Raw genomic sequence first — 22,130 nt, 5'->3', positions numbered from 1 at the left:
AGGGTCAATTAGATCCCAGACCTCTCATGAGCAAACTAAACAAACATAGAATAAAATTCCACTTCCAGAAATCAAAATAGCCTTTGGGAGCTGTAACGCTGTGTACACAATTCTGTCAACGCTTATCAGTGTGATCCAGTGACATAAAAAGACATGTACGACTGTTGTTGTCATCACTCTGACAACAGACATGACTTAATCCCGTTAATAATTTCAACAGAGTCTTTTTTCTTACAGTTTTTCTTGTGCTCTTTGAACTGTAGTTTGGATACTCAGTGACGTGACTTGGAGGACTGTTGGGGAAAATCCTGAATGATTCAGAGGGCCTGTTAGACTGAGGCTCTGATACATGCCAGACATAGATACTTATTGACTCAGACCACTTATTGCACCAGTGCCCCTGCTACTAGCTTATTAATCAGAGTTAACAAGTCCTACACATGTCCGTACAAAACATGCCTCTGCATCATTCTTGCCTCGGAATGCTAATTTGTGGTTCAGGTCAACAGGCAGTTTATCATTCACTTTGTCTCCTCCTGCTCCTTGGATCTCCCTCTCGAGTTTAAAATACCATCACATACTTTACTGACAAATGACCTTTCTCCAAATCCAAGGCTTTGATGTATCACTGTGAGAATTTAGCTTGCTGAGGAGAAATGGTTTCTTCATTCACTCTGATAATAACTTTGATTGCTGACAGCGAGTTCAGCCTGTCCCCCGGAATTTCACTGAAATGTGAAGATATGCTCCACGCATGAAATGCAGAAATGGGAGAAATACATCTTTTTATTGTGATGTGAAGAAAGCAAAACACTGGAAAGACTTGTCGGGTGGCGCTGAAAGTAAATGCGCTGACAACTGTGAAGAGGAACGTGAGGTTTCGTTGTTTCTTAGCTCAAGGTACCTCACAGAGTCTTCCTGGGGAAAAACTCCAGTTTACATCATGAGCTTCTCAGCAAGGAACATGTTGAATGGATTTCCACATTCAAAGACCCCCCTTTTTTTTTTTTTTTTTAATATAGTTTACGTTCACATTTGCAAGTTAGCATTCTTTTTCATTGCCTGCCTTGCTTTGGTTGTTGTTTGTGTTACTTGCTATTACATCATTATGCTTCTTTGCCGCTTTCTTTTATTTACTGTGGCCAAACGTCCGTGATGCCATTTGCGGAAGTTTTTATCTTGCAAACCAAGTACATGTATGTATGTATGTGCAGCCTTAAGAATCTGCTTGTGTAGACCACAGGACAATAGATAACGGACACATTAAGCCACAGTGGCAGAGGTGTACACAAAAACCTGAATATTTTAAGTCTCTGAGTTAAATATTCTAAATCTGTAGTTATTGCTGAATATAAGCCCCTTTGACGTGGGTCATGTCAAAGTTTATTTTTTTAACTCCACCAACCAAGGGAAATGCGTGGCTCTTTTTCCATTTGTCTACTTTGCTTGCTGTCTGATGATGGGCAGGTTTATGGCAGAGCAAAATATGAGAAAATGACAATTTAAATCTATTTTTAAGCCAATAAACAATGGATGATGAATCTTTGTGTTTGTCAGTGTGACAAACACAAGCCCCTGCTTATGATGTGATCTATTGTGAATATATACAGTAAGCAGTGATTGTTGCAGGTTTATCACAAGTGCATTTTTAGACAGTCATACAATGTCAGATTTGCAAAAATGGGGAAATCTTTTCAGAATTTTTCATCGTTCAACGACATTTGTTTAAGTTGATCCACCCGCCGGGGGAGTGCCTCTGCAGAGACTGCACCTCTGGCTCAGTGCAACGTTTGTTTTACTAAATCTATAATCTGTGATTCACATCTTAATCTTCAAACATACAGCAGACGCAGAAGACAGTCTTGTATATTTCAGTACAACACTTTGGTAAACAACCCGCCGCAGCTCAGCGGGACTGTCTTCACAGCGGGGCTTCGTTGTAGACCTCAGCATAATCAAAGCTCTTATTTGGAGATGTGAACGCCTCATTTTCAGTTTGGACATCCCCAGTAATTTCTCACCACTAACAAAGCTGCCTGCTGCCTTCTGTGCAGACTGGAGCTTGAGATTTAGATCTAAAGGCCTTATTTGAAAGTGCTGGTCATGCATGCAAACAAGGGGGTGCTATGAAACCATAGCCTTTGTCTGACGCACAATAGCATTTCAACCACTGGGGAACAGCTTGGATCTCCATAGAACTGGCATTACTTTCATGTTAAGTGACACTGAAGGCAATAGAGTGACCAACTTCTCAAAAAGCCTCCACACATTCAGCTCTTTTGCTCTCCCATTCTCTCCTCTACTCTTTGAGAGTCACTGGATTGGGACATTATTTCATATTCTTTTAAAGTGGTGTCAAGCTATTCTCACAGCACTAGCTTTGATCAAGGCTACGATTTGCGGAGTAAATGCTAACGGCGAAGACTTGACTGGTGCAGTTCACTGTGGCAGAGATGGCTACAGTGATCACACACGTCTTGAACACAATGAGACAAACAAAAGTAGGACATTGTTTGTCTTTTTTATCTCCCACGTAATTACATGATACCACTGCAGCACCAAAAAATACAAGCCTTTATACTGTGTTATAATACTTAGGCTGCATTTATGACATCATACGCCTTTTGAAAAGCAGTTTGTTTTGACACGTCAACTGAAACATGTTGGCTTTCTCTCTTTGGTGTAGTATCCTGACTTTGATTTCTCATTGTTTTATGTTTTACTCCACACACAGAAAAGCAATAACAAGACTGCGTCTGATTGTAATACATGATTATTTCACTTAATCTGGAATAATCCCGAAAAATTACCAAAAGTGACAGAGGTGATATCCAACCTTTACCATAAACCTTTACCATAAAACAGAAAAACACTTTAAAAGTTACTTTGAAAGTCTTCCCTGGCCAGATGTTAAAGTAATAATGATGATCACATAATTGATATTTGTTTCAATCAGACACATTACACTGACCAACATCCACAACAATGGTGTTGTCAAAGCCTTGATTTTGCACCAAGATTACAAAGACAGTCAGGCATGGATGGGTGGATGAAAAACAAAACTAACTCCTGTGTGGTGCAGGTTGGGGTGGGGGTGGGGGGGGGGGGGGTCATGTTGTTTGATCAGCAGACAGGCGGGGGAGCCCTTGATGCTGCAGCAGTTTAAACTCCCCCGAGTGATGGACACTGCTGCCACAGCTGTGTGTGTGTGTGTGTGTGTGTGTGTGTGTAGGGGTGGGATGGGGTCGGGTGGGGTGGGGTGTACAGAGAAAGGCCTGTTCTCGGCTTTACATTTGCATCCTCTGCCCATGGGTGGTTGTGTTAATAATGTGGCAACTGGGAAGATTAATTGTGGACAAGCAGCAGGATTACGAGGGTCTTTGTGGGAGCAAAGGGAGCACTGGGTGGGAAAGGCCTGTGATCTGTGAGCCTGAGAGGAAATTAGTCAGGGCAGGCTGAAGCTGCCTTTTAACAGCGTACCTAAGGAAATGAAAAGCCTTGTTCAAAGAGGATATTGAAATAAGTAGCCAGAAAATTGTTGACATTCTTCAGAGGCCAATATCGTTAACATTCATTTAACATTCACGGTGTTAATGTGGACACATAAAGACGACGAGGACATTTTGAAGGAGAAAATGAATGAGCTTCTCTCACAGTTACTAAAAACGACACTGCACTAACTTGAATCACTTTTGTAGATGTGAAAAGGTCATAATTATGATAATGTCACATTATCAACATCAGATTGTGAACATTACATTGTGAACATCACATTCTGCACCAATTCTGAAAAATAGAAATACAACAAAGGAGGCTTGAGTCCCCCTGCAGCTGTGTCTCCTTTACTACTGAAGAAGAAGAGTAGGAGCAGGGCAGGAGTCTCATGCCACCTGTTGGATTGTCCTCACATAGCAGCACAAACACAGACAGATACTCATCTGTTTCCTGACCCTCCTCTGACTCTCTCCTCACTGCTTTTTATGAAATAAAAAACGTTAACTTTATGTTTATCCAGTGCTGTAGGTGCACTCTTTTCACCTAACAAGCAGCATAAAGAAGAGTGTATTATATGATAGGCTTTAAAGGACTGAAGTATTTTAGCAGTATCAAGATAACTGTGCACTGTTAGAGAAGCAGCGGTCCTGTAATGGCACAAACAGTGCAGCCTCAGCTTCAAAGAGCCTTTAACGTCAATTTTCACCACACACAGGAGTATTTTCACTTAGCGACCTGCTTGCCTTCATCGATGTTTGGCTGCTTTGCTTGTGGCTTTCCCATCAGTAATCATTTAAAAAAAAAAATAGGTAAGCATCTGGACATTTAGGCCTCTCAATTAAAACACTGGTGTTTTTCCAGTGTGAGAGAAATCATGAAAAATGGCCTGTCGTGGCGAGTTTCTAAACCAGATGACAAAGCTGGAACAAGCAGTTGTGGAGGGCTTTTGAATAGGAACACTGAGGCATAATAGTTGTTAATTGAATTTAATTGCTGAAAGCAATGTTGTGATGCTCAAATAGCACAGTTTAAACAGTGGGTAATTTAAAGGCAGATTGCTATTACCTCCTTATTCTTGATTAAATTACAGGAATAGGCTATTGACTTCTCTCAAGGGTGGAAAATGATCCGCAGATTAGTTTCTTTCATTCTTATTTCACTCATCGGGGGAGAACAGCTTCCACAGAAACAAATGTGCCGTTTAATAACAATAAACTTGGCAGCGCACCATGCAAATATAAGCAGTGCTGTAGCAATGTAAGCTAGTCCACTTATGAGCATTACCAGACTTCCAGTATCACTCGCCAGTATCTGGAAAGATATACAGTTGCAAATGTGTGTGTGACATGATGTGCTTTGAAATAAATTCCTAGTCCACTGAGCCTTTGTGATTTGTGGTCTCAGTGCAGCGCATCTGAGATGTCGTCTTGTATTTCAAGTATGTTTTTAGTTGTGCCAAGATATTGCACCACTCATTATTTTTCCTCGGATTTCTGCAGCACCATCGTTTATCAGGGAGATTTATTGGCAGATGGACCTCCAGATGTTTTGAGTATCTTATGCCGAAGAAGAGAGAGCATGTTTTAAAACTTAGACCACAACTGTGCTGTAGGTATTTTTATTTTTTGAGGGGAAACACATGCAGCAGATTAGGCCTGAATGCACATAGTGTTACTGTGAGCTAATTAAGCTGAATCCAAAAACTGAAGTTGATGTTTCGTAGCGTCTGGTTTCAGTGAGAGTTTACAGTTGTTTTTGTCGACAAAGATGGAGCTGCTTTCTTTTCAACAAAACAAAAATAAGAATGTTTTATTTTTTTTATCTTGCTGGTCAGTGCACAATGTATTTAAGCAAACCCCTTATGATATTTAGCCACACTGAATGCTGTGCTTTTATTTCCCCAGGTTTTGAGATTCCCACTGTTTTGACTTCGTCTGTCTCACTTGTCCTTGGAGAAGAGACTGAGTGCAGACATGGACGTCACATTACTGCCTTTGAATAGGTGAGCATTTCTAAAAGTAGTCTTTGTCGCTATTATAATAGCTGTTGATTCATTCCTGTATTGAAACTGTGGCTATGTCTTCGTTTTTGTGTACTTACTCTAACGACCAATAGGTGGAGACAAAAATTCTACTCTTCAGGTTTAATTATCACAATTTTCTCATTACATTAATTGAAAATAGAATCCAAATGACATTGTTTCCTTAAAAATAAAATTTAGTGGCAGCATTTTTAGATGGCATATCACATTTTGGTCATCACTTTGAACATTTTCTTTTCATATTCAGCAATTTCAGTAAAAAAAAACAATGGCAGGTTTAAGAACTAAGAATTTCATGTGAGTAAGTAAATGAATATTGTATTTTTAGGTGTGTCTGAGGAGAACTGGCACTATGAAACTCCGGTTAGCATCTGACCTCTGGGTCTGCTAATGTTGCCGTGAGCTTGACCCCATACGATGAGATTATAAAGCCAGTGGACAGGAAACTACATCAGTACAGATGTACAGTATCACTTGACTTTGTTTTTTGCTTGCTACTCTGCACGGTTGATTTGATTTTTCAGTGCCTGATTTGAGTTTGAGCCTGAATAGTCCATCATTGTCTGGAGGTAAATGGCTGCTTTGAAGGAGGCAACAAAAGGGTTTAGTCATTAAAGAGGAAAAACAGAAACAGTTGTTTGTGTCTGGTGATACTGAAATAACCTTGGGCGGGGAGATAAGAAGCCACAGGGCCACTTGTGTTGTCACTAACAAAATGTGACATTTGAGTATTAGAGCTGTTTCAAGTCAGGGTGCATAAGAAATTTGTGTTTGAACAACTGGCTCTTTCCATCTTGTGCCGTGTGATCAAATAGGAACAGGTTTTGCTCGGTGCTTATAGTGGATGTATCCATAAATTACCATCAAAGAGCGCACTGCTGTTATTGTACAGCTTCACCCTCTTCACATTGAGTTTCAGCTCACGTTCTGCTCCTCTCTCTTCTCATATCTCAGCTGTGACTTTGTCATGCAGCCAAGCACGTAATATGCTCTGAGCTCTGTATCATGTCCAATTATAATTAGCTTTGTCAGGCCTGAGCCCTACAACCCTCATGCAGATAATATGATAATATGTCTTCATAACCAAGTGACCTTACATGTGCAATATTTCTCTCCTTCTTAAGATTGCGTGTCAATAAAGTAATGGAGTCTGGGAAGATTTAGATGATCGGGCTCTCAGGTGCAGTGATGTATAACCGTTATTATTCTACCTGTCGGAGTTGTATACACAGCTGGGTGCAGCATGGCGGCGGCCAGGGAGAGAGCCCAGCTTACAAGGGAGGCCTTTGTTAATAAGCCTTTAATTCTTCATTAAAGCCACTGAGGGACATTTTCTCATTTTCACTCTGCACATCGAGGTTTTGACTTTCATTGTGAACATACTGCAGTGCCATATTCATTTTTTGGGGTGTCAGTATTCATGCGTGTGACACTTGGTGCGGAATAGTTGGTCCATCAGTTTGTCAGTCGGCTATAATTTATCGGATTGTGTCTTAAAGCTGCAGTGTGTAACTTTTGGTAATTTTTTTGGCCTCTGTCAAGCAATACTATCAGACCTGACTGAAGGAGCATTTGTTTGTATAGATTGGCATCCCAGGGGCGGGAGGAGACGAGAAGTGTTTAACCTGTCCAACTGTGGAACGACTAAGTTTTTTTGAGCAGTGGAACTCACTTCTGAAACATCTTTGTGTTTTCATTCACACTACAATCTATTTGCAGTCATCGGGCTTTATTAGCACAATGTTGCTGTTGCCTCCGTCTGTCTTGACATAAGACAAATCACTTCCTCTGTCCAGCACTGGGATGTCACCACCAGGCAGCATCAGATTTAAACACAGCTGTACTGAGAAACACAGAGAGTCATTTGAAGCTGAGAGGCTTAATCGGCATTGTGTGAACTCATTTGATAATGGTTTGATTCTAACAGACGTTTGTTTGTATTTAAAAGGTACTCCGGTTTTAAAGGACATTGGATGAATATTGCACACTTTACATTGCAGTCTGTTCAATAACACGGAAATAGTATGGTATGAGCTTCATATAAGGAAATGGTAATCCATCTTATTTATAAGTTAATGTCCAATCAAACCTTATTTATAAAGCACTTTAAAAACAAACATAAGACCTAGGAGACCTCAAAACAAAAAGAATAATTTAAACAATAAAGCCATTTAAACAATAAGAACAACACAATTAAAACAAAAAACGGGTAGAAATCACTGTCTCATACTGGGTCAAAGGCCAAAGAATAAAAATGGGTTTTAAGATTATGTTTTAGAAATGGTAATAAGGAGATGATGTTGCACTAATACTGTTATTTTGAAAGTAACATAAAGCTAGTAATGAGTAATACTACCATCAGTGTAATATCTTCTCTTCATATTACGTTTTAAGCAGGGACGTGTTACCTGTAATCACCTGTGGTAGTTTCTATCGTTAGTAAACTGGAATGCAAAGTGTCACTGACTTTTTAATGTCACTGTAATGACTCAATAGCTGTGCAGCCATGCAGATGTGTGTCTTAAATTGACATCTTTGCATTAGCTGTTGTGTTATCACACTGTTGTGTTGTCACACTGTTGTGTTGTCACACTGTTGTGTTATCACACTGTTGTGGTATCGCACTGTTGTGTTATCGCACTGTGGTTGGAAGAAGCCACTGGACAAGGGGTTTCTTTTTTTGGGTAAGATGATGGTAAATTCCTGACAGGCTGAGGTTTCACTAACACTGACGCAACGTAATGAGGGAGCCAGAGGTGAGGCCCGTCTCTCCACGTCTGTGTGGATTTCCCTGAGTGATTGATGTGTTCCAGTCAAATGAAGCAGTAGGCTGAGTGATATGACACTTGTCTCGCCGTGACACACATGTACGCAGCTAACGGTTATTGGTGTTGATAGGCCCCACTCTACTCAGCCAGCCAGGCACAGTTATTTTGATCCCTTGTTCTTTTATTTCTGTCCCCCCCCCCCCTTCTTCCCTGTTTTCTGTCTTATTGCCACATCAAATCAGAGTTCAGAGACGAAGGCAGGACCCTCAGGTACCAGCTTATTAAACATCAAGACCTGAGACAAGATGAAAGTAATAATGGTGAGCAGACAGCTGGGTGGTGCACCTAACATCTCAGGTGAAAGGATATCATGGCAGACATAGCTTCAATATACATAAGTGCTTCTTTTGCCTTATTGTCAGACATTGGATTTTGTCTTAAGAAACCTTATATTGATCATTTTAAAGTAGAAATACAGCATCTGATTCTTTTCACTTTATCATACTTTTTCCCCACTTAAGCACAAAATAAACAGCAAATAAAAACAAATGTGATATCTTCAGTTTGCTTATTTTACAAAAATACCTCAACGATTTTTTGATAGATTGATAGATCACCTAACTTAAACTCTCGTGCTATCAGCAGATTGACATTTGTGGTTTAGAATGTCATGACACCTGTTCATGAACTGCAGTTATGATTATCCCTGAGGTCCAATTTTAATTGTGACTAGAGTTGTTTTCAGACATGCAACGATATCCAGACATGTTCGTGCAACTGTCCAGAGAGGCTTCATGTGAGAACGCAGATGTCCGCAAAGGTCATAACAGGAAAAGCTCAGGATAATTCACAGCAGGTGAGTGGGCGAGTGTCCCGCATGCTGAAGCCAGGTGCCACCCCTTGCTTGGATGTGATGGACATTCCTCTGCTCTGCAGACTGTGTTCTGACCCTGGGAAACCTCCCACCGTCGTCATCCGATAGATGCATGATTTCAGGCTGCAGTCTGTGAATTTCTGTTTGCAAAAATTGTCATCACGATGAATCTCGGGGCTTTGTTTTGCAGTTACAAAACTGCGTCTATGGCTCGGTGTCAATAAGCAAATTTTAGCATGGTAGCAGAATAGTGGTGAACATTATACCTGTAGGTATCTACGCATGTTTATGCTGATGTAAACATTTAGCTGGAAGCACCACTGTGGTTGGAGCCTGTTAGTTTTGTGACTTTCTAAATGACTTAAAATGATATTTCTAATAATGGAACAGTTGTTAATTCATCAACCATTTGTTATAATGCATCCGATACACCTTTCATTTTCATGTATCAAGCACTGATACACACCCGTGGTCTAATGATTAACATTTGGATTAAAAAGATCCCAGAAAAGACTGTTCCTTCATCAAAAGTGGTCACAAGATGGTCGCCATCAACCACTACGTGCTTCTGCTCTCCGTGACAGCTCTCATTATTGGAGGGCCACCGAACAGTTGCCAACTGATAAAAGCATATCACACTGCGGAGGAAATTGAATTCCGGAGAACATAAATTCTGACTGGGAGAGATCATAGTCAGGGGCTAATTTAAGGAAGATTAAATAAATTTTAGTGACATCCATTCTATCTTGACGAAGTCGGTACATAACATAATGTAGCTCTGTTGCCTTGAGATAAGAGGATAGTCATTTTAGACTGGGCACAGCAGTAGCTGAGGATCAAGCCCTAATCCCATTGCTGCAACCTTTTTTCCCCCCAGAACATCGGGGAGGATACAGCGTCTGACAACCATTATTCAGTAAAGGGATTTTAAAAGTCTTTCGGTTTAGTGTGATAATTTAATTGACTGCTGACCCAAAGCCTTAGGACACAACTTGCCTTCATACAGAGCCAGCTCAGTTTTCATGTTCACAGTCGTTTTATTTTTTATTTGCTCTTACGTCAAAATAGATGGTAATTATTATTATTTTTCTTTTTTTTAACAAATCAAGTCGTGACATTTTTCGAGCTGATGCTTTTAACTTTGCACAGTGCATTATTCAAATGCCTCTTCACCCATCATGGAAAATAACATAGAGCCACCAGCTTTCTTTTTATTGAATAGGCTTCCACAACAGCCATTAAAGCCTCTGATATTTTACCAGAATTAAAGAACAATATTTGTTGCTGCCTATATTACCCTGCTGTGTTAAGTCCTTGGACGACATTGAACATGGATGCTCCTCCTGATATATTCAGCCTAATTTGGCCTAATAGTAAATGGTATTAAAGTGATATTCTGGTTGATAAAGACAGACGTTTTACATAGACAATGATATTTCGAAGAGTCTCTTTAATTGTAGGTATTTTCTATTTTAAATGAGTGTTCTTGAACAGAATATGAATGGTTCCTGCCTCATTTTAGTTTTCTATCATGTTGCTATGGTTATCAAAGACTCTTCCCCCACTTCCCGAGAAATAACGTATTTTTTTCATTTATAATTAATCTCCCAGTTGTTTCACTTTCTCTACCACTACTGGCCATGGAGAGTTAGATCCTGATGACTGTTGCTGGGCATGTCATATACAACATCTGTTTGCTGCTGCAAGAAGTTAATTGGAAAAGTAATCTTAAAATACATTACATGTAATATTTAGATAAACTGCTAACATATGCAGGAATGAAGATCAAACTGTATCCTTTCTCACATTATTAAAAGTCAACATAAGTCCTTCCATTGTGGCGGTGAATACATTTACAGCTCAAAATATTGTGTGTTGCTATTAGTAGTATCTAGCTTGCCTTCATGCTTCTGCTGCGTGTGTGAAAAATGGCTTTTATTCTTAAGACAGAGTCCTTGTGGTTGAGCTGTCTAAATGGCTAATGAATTACAGATGAATGCTGACGCAGATTAATCTCCCAGAAGTCCCGGGGTAATATGGCAACCATTTAAAACTTTAATCAATAACTCTGAAGTTGAAAGCGTGCAGGCGCTGAGCTCATTTGGTCACAACAAACAGAATGCAGACTGTAGCCTCTTCTAAATTATGTTGACAAGCGCAGTCATGCTAAATCACTGCAAGTGAAAAATAAACATCTGCATAACTTTATCAGCTGTGCTTCCATGTTTCCTTTGGGAACAGGAGGATGTCAGCAAAAACAATAGTGGAAATTAAAGATTCATTTTCTAAACTAATACCCCAGTCCTTTCATATTAGCTGCTTTTGGTAATCTCTCCAGAAACACGTACTACACATGAATAATGACGCCATAGTAACATTTATTGAAGTATTTCATGCTTTAGTAATGTCTACTTTGATGATGTAACTGATATTTCCCATTTTTTAATCATTAAATATTGCCAATTGTGGTGTTTTTTAGGTCTATTTTGGAGAAATAAAATGTCATCTTGTAAAGAGGATAAGATGATCACATTATCACATCTGTGTCTCTTTAAACTCAGCCATAGAGCCCATATAGCATTGAGCTATGTGTCATTTCACAGTTTCATCCCTTGACACAATAATGACCCTGAAAGGCTGAAAGCTCATTGCAGTATAAAAGCATTCACTACTTTCTCTGAGTTCCCCTTCCTGACACATTGACATGGCGTGTTCAGTTCTTCCATGAGGTAATGGATAATATATCCTTTGACAGCCATACACAACCTGCATATGACTTTATGCCATGTTACATAACTCAGCTTTTTATTAGAATTTAAGATATTAACATGCAAAAATGCCCAATGCACAACTTTACGTATTGATTTCTACAACATTTTTGGGGATGTAGCTCTTACCCAATGAAGAAATGATTCGATTTTGGTGCTTTTTCTTGTTTGTTGTCATAGTGTAGACATAATAAGTATAAAGTTGCTTTCATAGCTTGAGGCTAAGGTGACTTCAGTTGCCTGCAGACACTCAGGAATGTCAGACAAGTGTTTCTTTTTCCTCTTTTACACTGATGCAATAGCATTTTATTATCCTGTTCTTCATCTTACCGGTTCTCATGAATGTGGCCCTGATCCTCCTCTCATGCGCCTCAGACAGATGATGTGTATTTGCAGGCTCTGCACTTCCCTTATATGTCTCGTCCTCCCACTATCCCTTTCCTGCGCTCCATCTTTCAGAACTGTAACCTACGGTCGCCAGCTGTGCAGGGAGCCCCTGAGTGTATTTACGGAGAGCTGCACTTTATCACACACACAGCCTCACAGCTGCCAACTTTGCTCGAAGTGTACTCCAGCCTCCCTGCCTCTAGCCATGTTTTTTTTTTTTTTTTTTCTTTGTGCCTGTGAGATCCTGTACCTCTGGTGTTGCGGCTTCTTTCTCCCCAGCTGCTGCCCTGCTGGATAAGGTGGGGTGAACTGTTAATGGCCTGTAGAGTGCAAACAGCAGTGCCCACCACTGCCAGTGGGCAGGCTTACGTTTTCACCTTCTGGTGAAAACGCGACACTATAAAACAAACACCACCGTTCCACGAGTTTCAGTTTTTGATATGCGCTCTTTTTAAAACTTTCTGTAAAAGCAATCATGTATTGATTGTGGGTGCTTCTTTCTGCTTGGCCTCTTGTTGATTTTTTCATGTGGCATTAATATATCTCCCCCATGTTTGGCTCAGTAACAGCATATATCTGTCATCGGACTGCAGGGGGCCTGGTGATGAGTTGCCTCCTTCCCAGCCGACCTCTTGTCCCCAGGCAGACAGAGTGGAATACATTCCTCTTATAGGGGTCCCCGGTGTCCTCGCAGCCTATCAGGATGGAGAGATCTCCACCCCCCACCCTCCTCTTAGCATATCAGGGGCCATACATCTTCCAGTGGCGCGGAGCTTTATGCAAGGTGACAGCTCCTCACACTTCAGTGTTTGGATCACCTCAAGTAGCTCAGATATCGGAAAAAATGAGCACACTTCCCACCGCGGTGATCAAATGTAGATTGACTGAGGGTATCCGCAGGCCGCAGCACCCCTATCCCCTTGTCCTGACAGAATAGGCCTGCTGGTAACTCTCTACATAAGACAGAGGCTGGAGACACATCAGAGAGGAAAGCTGGCTGCAGACAGGAGGAGGAGGGGGAATGAACACTTTGAAGCCACTAGAGATGATGTCAAGTTTGCTTAGACTCAAGGATGGTGTTTGAATATGCTGGCCACTAATATGGCACCAGTATCTCTGTCCTCATCTCTGTTTTCTGTCACTATGTACAATGTGGGCTCCTCTCCTCAGCTCCTGACAATGTCCTTTCACATCATGTTATAGCACACTGTGAGCTGCAGTCAGCAAACCGTCACTCAGCGCCTTTGTTTGAAAGTCAGGCTCATGTTTGCCGTTAATGCACTCGCTGCCTGTATTAAAGTGATGGGAATTCACTATCTGCTTTCCTGTCAGGAAATCATTGGCAGTAGAACTGGAATATCACTCACCACTCGCTTTATTTACGCCAGGATGTAGCTTCGCACTCCAATACAATCTGACAAGTGTTATATTTTTAAGATGAGACCTCCTCATAAGAATCCAGCCTTTCACCCAAAAATCTATAACGTATATATCAGCAAAATCCATGCATATCATTCCATGCCCTTGGCAAAAATGCAGTCTTATAAAAAAAAAAAAATCCTGAGCATATAAATGTATTTTATTCTCTCTGGATTTGTGGTTTGTGGTGTTTTTTGTGTTCAGCAAGATCACGCTGGTTTTCAGCTAAAAACAAAATACTCTGTTCTCAATCTGTGCAAATGGTACCACATTAAAGTGGATATGTGTAAGAAATGTATTATACCCAGTCATAAAATAACCATGATCGTGTATGTCATCAGAGATTAAGAAGACGTGTTCATTTAAAATACTGGCATCACACGCTACAAAATGTGTTTATACTTTAGTTTGGTGTGTTGGTCTGTTTACCCACTCAGTAAAGCAGGTTACGGTGCTTTAATACCCAGGTTGGTAGCAACACAGCAAACTCCAGCTATGGCTCGCAATTTTCAAACGTTACCGAACCTAAAAAGCCTCACTACCCCTCTCAAAAACATCCCAAAGAAGCAAAATGAGAATCTGCAGTGAAGACGTGTTACATGATAGATGCTGAGAGAGGGAATTAAAGACAGACATGCCAGAGTCAGCTGACCCTATTCCTCTCTCTCTCTCTCTCTCTCTCTTATACATGTGGTTGGTAGATATTTCATCGATATAATGTTTTTACAGTCCCCTATCATCATGTGATGTGTCACAATTTCAGTCTGACATGTGAAAGCTACCTGAATAGGATCAATGTTTTTAAAAATAAAATAGACAGATGGAGAGTTATGTATGTGCATGAGCATGTGTAACATCAGGTGGAAGTGCAGCTTTTTTTTGCTGGTTGCTGTTGTGCTTATTTTACATAGTACTTTGTAAAAGGAAAATAAGACAAAAGCTATAGTTTAGCGTAGGGGCAGGCCAATTTTTTTTTGACTTTATTCAGTTGGTTGTTCACAGTGGATAAAATCAGCCATCACTTGATGGCCACAGAGCAATCAGACACAGCCCTGCAGTGTCTTCAGCTGACTCTTCTGCCCCTGTCAAGTCCTCCTTCAATCTGGAAGTCTGAACAGTCGTGTGGAGGTTGACATGATTGCCTTTAAGCAGCCCCTCTTAGCCAGTGACACACAGCTGCAGCCAGGCACCTTCTCTGACAGTAAGAGCACCATGATGGATTGCCTTGCCAAAACTGCTGATCAAAGAAGGTCGGAGTTCAGGTTTGTGTCTGGCTGCACTGGGCATGTGCAATCACCAGAGGTGGCTTTTCCTTTTCCTGTCATTTTTTTTGCCAAAAGCTGCCCGATTGAGCTGTACAATAATTATGTCATAAAATAACCGGGAATGAGATATAAAAAAGGAAAAATAGCTTATGTGTCAGGAATACAATTTCTCAACTGAGCTTCAGAATAAAGCACAAGCGGATGTTGGGTATTCATACATGCATTTGGACACATACCCGTCTTTGGGCTGCAGAAGCACTGTGCTGAAAAGAGCAGACATTTAAAAGTTTCTGACATGTGTCGTACTACCATTGAAGCACTGCCGCTGATGTAGGTGGAGCTGACAGTGTCCCAGCCATTGAAGATGGCTCTGGGACATACGAAGTTTGGTATGTGTCAGCTCTCATTGTTGTCAGGAAGCGAAAACGGAATATGTAAAACGGCCTCATTAAAAAGGGAAGGCATCTGGAAAGAATTGGGAAGAGTGACGGGCAATTGTCCGACAATACCATTTTACCACATTATATTAAGATAGACAAGAGTATGTGGACTGGTTTCTATGACGTGTCAGAGCACCTTAAGAGACTAAATGTGTTTGTTGTTGTTCGACATAGTCATTCACGAACGGGATGATGTAGAAGGAAATGAAACAGAGGCAAGTGTCCTTATCTAAAGATCCTGGCTGGAGAGGAAGACTTGCGGTTAAGGTGACTAAAAGGAGTCTTATTTCTGGGGCCAGATTCACATTAGTGACATTTATCATTGAGAGGGAGGATGGTATAATTAGCTTGTCAGTCTCCTTTAGGCTGAGCTGGTGCTCTTTGTGAAGAAGAATGGACTGCAGGCCCAGGGAGCTGACAGCTAGTCGATAATGTGGCAATTAATGTCATAAATAATTCTAAAGCCAATTATATTAAAATGGACCTCACACTCTAAAACAACACTTTATTTCCTATCACTTTATGATGTGCACAGTATCAAACACCAGGAGCAGATTTCCCTCTTTATTTCTACATATGGCCGACATATGGCAAAGTCATAATGTGAGGCATAAAAATCGGAAGGGCCGCGCCAGAGATTTATTTGTTGATTTAGTTTGCTTTTGACTTATGAATGTCTTCCTTATTGCTGAAGCATCACCCGCGGTAAAAAGCAAATACAAAGTGTAAAACCACTTTTAATCAAAGTTATATTGCCTCCATGTTGCTTGCTGTAAAAAATGGCAACAGCTCATAAAGAATGTGAGTAATTTAATGGCAGTAGTGGTTAAATATATCAAATGCTCCTTCTGGCCTTGGGAGGGTCAAGCCCAGAATGATATATAGAGAAGACTGTGATGGCTGAAGGTCATGTCAGCTTCTTCTGCATAATGCATGAATCCTGTAACTCTCTCCGACTCCAATCTTCTGAACCTGAACCTTGGGATGAAAATTTTACTAAGTAAATCAGTGAGCTTGCTGGCATTTCTATTAACCTCCAGTGTGGTGCTGACAGAAACGTGAATCAGAGTAAATAATATCTCGCAAACTGTAAATCATGTTTACAACTTGTGCCGAGGAGTGATGTCATGGGATAGTGCCATCTGTTCGCTGTTTGTTACCGCTAATTTCTTTGCACAGAAGCGAGCGAGAAGGTGATTTGAATGTGCAAACTCCTCATTAAGCTCAACAAAAAACGGGGGCAATTTGAGTTTTGATGCTAAATCAATTTAATTTAAGCTTTAGACTGCAAAACTGTGCACTAGACGGCCTGTAATAGTGTTTGTATTTACCATTAAAATATACACACTGGTTTTATAGTTCTCCAGTTTTTGACGACTGGTATTTCCCACATCAAACATGAAAATAGCCAAGAGCTTTGTTTTATGCATGCATGGAGTGAAACAAAAGAAAAGAAATGTTGACCTTTACAGGGATCCTAAAGGGTCACTGCGGCAACTGAGCCTCACAGGCAAATTGCCTCCCAGTGCTGGTGATCTATCCTTACAACGGGGCTAAAATTGTCATCCTTTGCCATTTATTCCCAGGTAGAAATGTGGAGAGGCACAGTGTGTGTGTGTGTGTGTGGTTCACAATGTATTATATATTTCTTCTTCAAATGAAGCTATAGGGTAAGAAAATAAAAATAAAAATAAAAGTTTTTGTCAATTTAAATCAGATTCAGACAAAAATATTCAAGTGGCAGCGCCGAAAATCATTACTTTGCTTTTAACTCAGCGTGCAAGTCGACAAGCCCCCTTGCCCTCTTTTATTTCTGTATCAAAGGGTAAACTAATGCAAAATGTATATGGCCCTTGGCACAGAAGATGGTGTTGCGGCTCCATACAGGAAGATCTGTGTGCTAAAAGCTTGAAACATCTGTGTAAACACATGGCCTTTTTCCAACCATGTAGACAATGTTCTCATAGCCTTAAGATAGATGTCCAAGGCAATATACCTTGCCCTGGGGCCATGAGCGAATGGCTTTGAACATCTGAAAAACCTTGAGCTTCAAGCAGTATCCACTTTCAATATTCAAAAATCATGTATAGAAGAAATGAACATATGGCTTTTGTTTGACTCTTGCTGTTCCCAGCATGGATGGAAAGCGACTTTGAAACAAATAGACAGAGGCTTTAAATGATAATTGTTTGTTTTTTTGTATGATAATTTTCTATAATAGGATTTAGGAAAGCAGGACAAACATAACAAAAAGGGAGGACCTTTGCTTTTGTTGTTGTTCTTTAATTCTGTTAATAGCCCTGGGTAAAGATTTATCTGCTCTTGTCAATTTACCTCAGCCTCAATATAAAGCACCAAGGTCACTTTTTCCTTGCCTGGCCCACAGGATTAAATTGTCATGTCCCTCTAATAGGCAGCACAGGGAATCATTAGTCCAGCTCAGCTGCCTGACTGATAGGCATTTCAGTCCAATCATGGGAGTGTGCCGCCACAGGCCAGCCAGTATTGACACTGTGTCAGGACTGAGAGGGGACGCCTTAATCAGCCAGGACACACTCAACATTGATTTGACAAGCTGCCGTAATGACCCCCCTTGTTTTGGTAAAGGATCACTGTTTATCCAGGCCGCCATTGATGCACTTGGAGTGCTGCATTGTCATGGAAACTATGATCATCAGCTACGTCTGTGCAGCTGGACAAGAGCTGTCTTTAAAGGTGGATTATGGATTTTTAGAATGCTGTTCCTAAGTGCAAATGTTTCAACAAGAGTTCATATTTATTCTCATAACTCTATTCAGTTCCACAGGCAAAAAAAAACATCTGTAGAAATTATTATTAATCTGTAAAAGAGTAATTTAACTCATTAATTTCATTTAATCTAACTATAGCCACGATATTATCTGGGGCTAATTTGTCGCTTTTTTTCCAAGTGTTCCAAATTAACTCGTAATGTGCTCTTTACTACGTATAATACCATGAATACAAGAGTAATAATACATTTAGCCTTTTGAGTTATGTGACTATGTCTTATGTTATAGAATATTTGATTATTTGGGTTTTGTTTGGACAAGAAAAAAAACCCTGAATGAATAAAATTACTTTTAGTTGAATCATGGCATATTTTCAGACATAATCATCCCTTTCCAAAATGTCCCAGCTTTATTCTTGAGATAACGTCTATCATAATGAAATAGCATACATACATCAAATGAATACAGCTTTCCTCATAGCTGTAATCACAGTGTATCTCTCGGTGTGGGAGCTTCACGTGTTTGTTTATCAAGACGAGGTGACACTGCAGCTGGCAGGAGGATCAGGGAAATCAGCAGCCTCTCTGTGAGGTGTTAGACTATAAATATTATTGGCATGCTGACAGTCTCCCACAGAGCCGTGGTGTGTAAAAATCGTTAACAAGCAACGTGATGGGGCCCTCTCCATCCCCAAGGTGAGAGTGTGGAGAGTGTTTTTATCAGCCATTATCCCAAGGGTGCAATGAGGTGTCTCGTATCACATGATCTGTCTGTTTGTGTCGTCCGTCATCATCACACATCAAGACGTTGCGCGTCTCTCTCTTTGATAGACAAATGTGTCAAATTTGGCCTCGAGGCTGCCGTGTGTCCGTTCAGCAGCACCTCCTAAAAAAAAAAGTCTGAGAAAATTAAAGACGATGTCCTGTAGAACACAATACATTAGCTTTAATTTGTGAAAATACAAAATGAAATCATGTACAATTTATGTACAAATCTATTTGTACAAGACAATAAACTGTATTTATTATTGGGTAATTATGACATAGTCAGAAATATCAGCTTTGCACTGTCTTTGTATCCACAAGTAAACGTGCTAAAAAAAAAAAAAAAATCACAAAATATTACAAACTAGACTGTGATGCTGAACATCGCTCAGCCCCACAGGAAGTGGCAAACAACAGAATCAACAGAATCAGTCAAACAAACTAGAACACGCTAGAAATAAAACTTTTACATGAAGCTTTAGAGATTTCTTTAAAGAAAACATAAATGTATTTGCTATCAGGATCTGCTATTGGTGGTGGATCATTTAAAAAAGAAAAAAACAGTTTTAAGACTTTTTATTTCATCGTACTCTTTTTATCTCCAGGAAATGAAAGACCGTTTCTGTGCAATGGTCTCTGAGTGGTGACAATGGAAAACAAAGAGGAGAGTATAAACAAAACAGCAAAACAAAAAAAATGAGCTTAAATCCAGTTAAAATTGAAGCCTCTTTTCGCAACAGTGGGTCTTGTGGAGTCCTCCGATGGCTTCTGCACTGCCTGGCACATCACTGACACTGAGCGAGGGAAGGATAGAAGGAAGGATGGAAGGATGCTCTCTTCTGCCAGTAAAAATGTCACAACCTCTCTCTTTCTACATTCACTATGAACCCTTGGCTGGATTGAGACACATCCTTGTTTAAGTTCAGGATGTTGTGGATTGCTTGTATGCATTTTCATTCATTTACTTCCACTTCATTGATTCCGGACAAAAGTGACAACAGTGCGAATATAACTATGTTCTATTATTCATATAAAACATGATTATTAACCATTGTTCACGCCGTATTCTAACCTGGTGTGTCGAAACAAACCCAATCAAATGATTGACGCTTTACTTTCATTGTCTTATGGATACATCAGATATGTAATCGATGGCCAACATGGATTTACCAACAGCACACAATCTATTACAACATATACAAACTGGAAGCCAAAAAAAACATGTTTTTTGTTGTATGATAGAGCTGTTTTTTTTTTATGCATGTATAAAAAGCACAAACATGTCTCGTTATGGCATTTAGATCATCAGGTCATGGAGTACTTAATGTGCACTCCAAGACAATCCTGTGTCAGGCAGTGCTTACAGCCAAAGGAGGAATTAAAGATGCCCACTGCATGCGATATGTGGCTTTCACATTCAGCTCAATTACACACTTAAAATAATATTTGGCTTGGCTGTCTATGATTTCTTGACAAAATGAAAAAAAGGAGTAGAATTTCTGGCTATGTTGTAATGGTGTGAACAAAACAGCTCTATCATGTTTGGCTATTAACAAGGAAAGAAAACAGGTTCCTAAGAGCAGCTCTGCAAATATGTAAAAGCTTTTCTCTGTAAGCTTTCTGGGATTTTGGACATTGCAACCAAACAGTGACATGAAAACATTTCCAAACAAATTACTCAGAAAGGCAAAGATAAGACAAATATAAATGATAACGATAAGGCTGGAGCCAAATGCCATATACACATGGACACAGGCCATCATAACCGTCACAAATGTTGTGAATTAGCTCCAAATGGCAAAGTAATCGCTGAGCGCCGGTCACTAAAAATGCCATTGTGGTGGGTTTGCAGCTGAATGTAAAATACACCGTTTGACATACTGTACAGAATAATTCTGCAACACTGGGTAAAGTGAATGCAGTAGTTGTAATAGTTGGTCATCGACAGATAAAAAGGCAACTTTTACGACATTTGATCCAATAATAACTGCAGTAGTTGTAGCCTTTTTTTTTTTTTTTACATTACTTGTCTCTTTTGAGTGACCATCATTCCCCAGAATAGACAAAAAAAAATCTCATGGGGTCTGGTCAATCGTAAAAATAGCAGAGAAAACTAAAGGTTGAGGGATTGTGATGCTCGTCTATGATTGTATGTATATATGATTGTACCGTAACTTTGCAACATAGGTGAATGAGGAAATCAGTCTTGTGTTTGTCTCATCGAATGTTTACCCGATCCTTTATGTTTCCAGTTGAGAAGAGATCCTGAATCCCAGTCTGACACCTACATGAGAAGTTCTCAGAGAGTCCAGGCATCCAGGTGTCAGCGTGGGTCCCGAGCTCAGCACTCGTCCTCGGCTTCTGCGATGGGTGGGATCAAGCTGCTTGTGGATTTATACTGACTGACTTGGCTGACGGCGAGAGTATTCACTGGCTTGATCTGTATGGTCCTCAGGTGGGTATTCTCTGGCTCATCTGTAAACCATGTCTTTTCTGAGAAGGAGCCAAAATCATATAGAGACAAAGAGGAGGGACATCAGACAAAATGCTACATGGGCGTCCTGTTACAATTTCACAATGTCACCAGTTTATGTTTGTGTGTTTCTCGAGTGCACACAAAACATTGGGAGGACATTGTCTATTTCAAAAGAAATATGCCGAGTTTTATTGACAGTTTAAGTTCCACTGAATGTCCCATTGCTCCCATTTTCACCTCTTTATTGACACACATCACAGTGGTTTTCATTATTAGCACTGACGCATGCCATTTTGTTGGGGCAGCAGACATGCAAGGTCGCCACTTAAAATCTAGTTTTAGTACTCCGTCGTACAAAATCAGAGGTTACTATTAGTTACTTCTATCTTCTCGGTTACACTTTAGTCTTCAGGCTTCTTACAGAAGAAAATCGATAAGTCTGGTGTGCAATATTGCCATGATTCATCCACTCGTCATGCATTTTCATGAACGCGACGGAAGACTGTAGTGCGATGTTGCATTAACATACAGTACTGTGTAAAAGTCTCAGGGCGCTACCAGCTTTGTTGTTGTTTGTTGTTTTGCCTGTCAAATCCTGTGATCATTGGCATTAGGATTGGAATGATGTGACTGAACGTTGGTCTGATATTAGCAAGTGCAAACACATTCATTTGGGTTCTACT

The 22,130-nt window shown here is 40.2% G+C and overlaps 1 protein-coding gene across 20 annotated transcripts in view; it reads right to left on the bottom strand.

Moving 5' to 3' along the window:
• Positions 1-19,132: 19,132 nt before the first annotated feature.
• The window catches only part of LOC131448781 (calcium-activated potassium channel subunit alpha-1a), an 87,995-nt gene continuing 84,997 nt past the window's right edge, over positions 19,133-22,130 (bottom strand). For 19 of the 20 annotated variants that reach the window (XM_058621525.1, XM_058621530.1, XM_058621527.1 and 16 more), the window contains one exon: positions 19,133-21,464. In XM_058621525.1, coding sequence (XP_058477508.1) covers positions 21,313-21,464 — 152 coding nt within the window. In that variant the 3' untranslated portion in view covers positions 19,133-21,312. The remainder of the gene's footprint in view (positions 21,465-22,130) is intronic. The other variant, XM_058621529.1, reaches the window with a different exon arrangement.

Source organism: Solea solea, chromosome 21 (assembly GCF_958295425.1).
Source record: "Solea solea chromosome 21, fSolSol10.1, whole genome shotgun sequence".
Lineage (NCBI taxonomy): Eukaryota > Metazoa > Chordata > Actinopteri > Pleuronectiformes > Soleidae > Solea > Solea solea.
The sequence above is the reverse complement of the archived record's forward strand: the minus strand, read 5'-3'. Positions and strand labels throughout refer to the sequence as shown.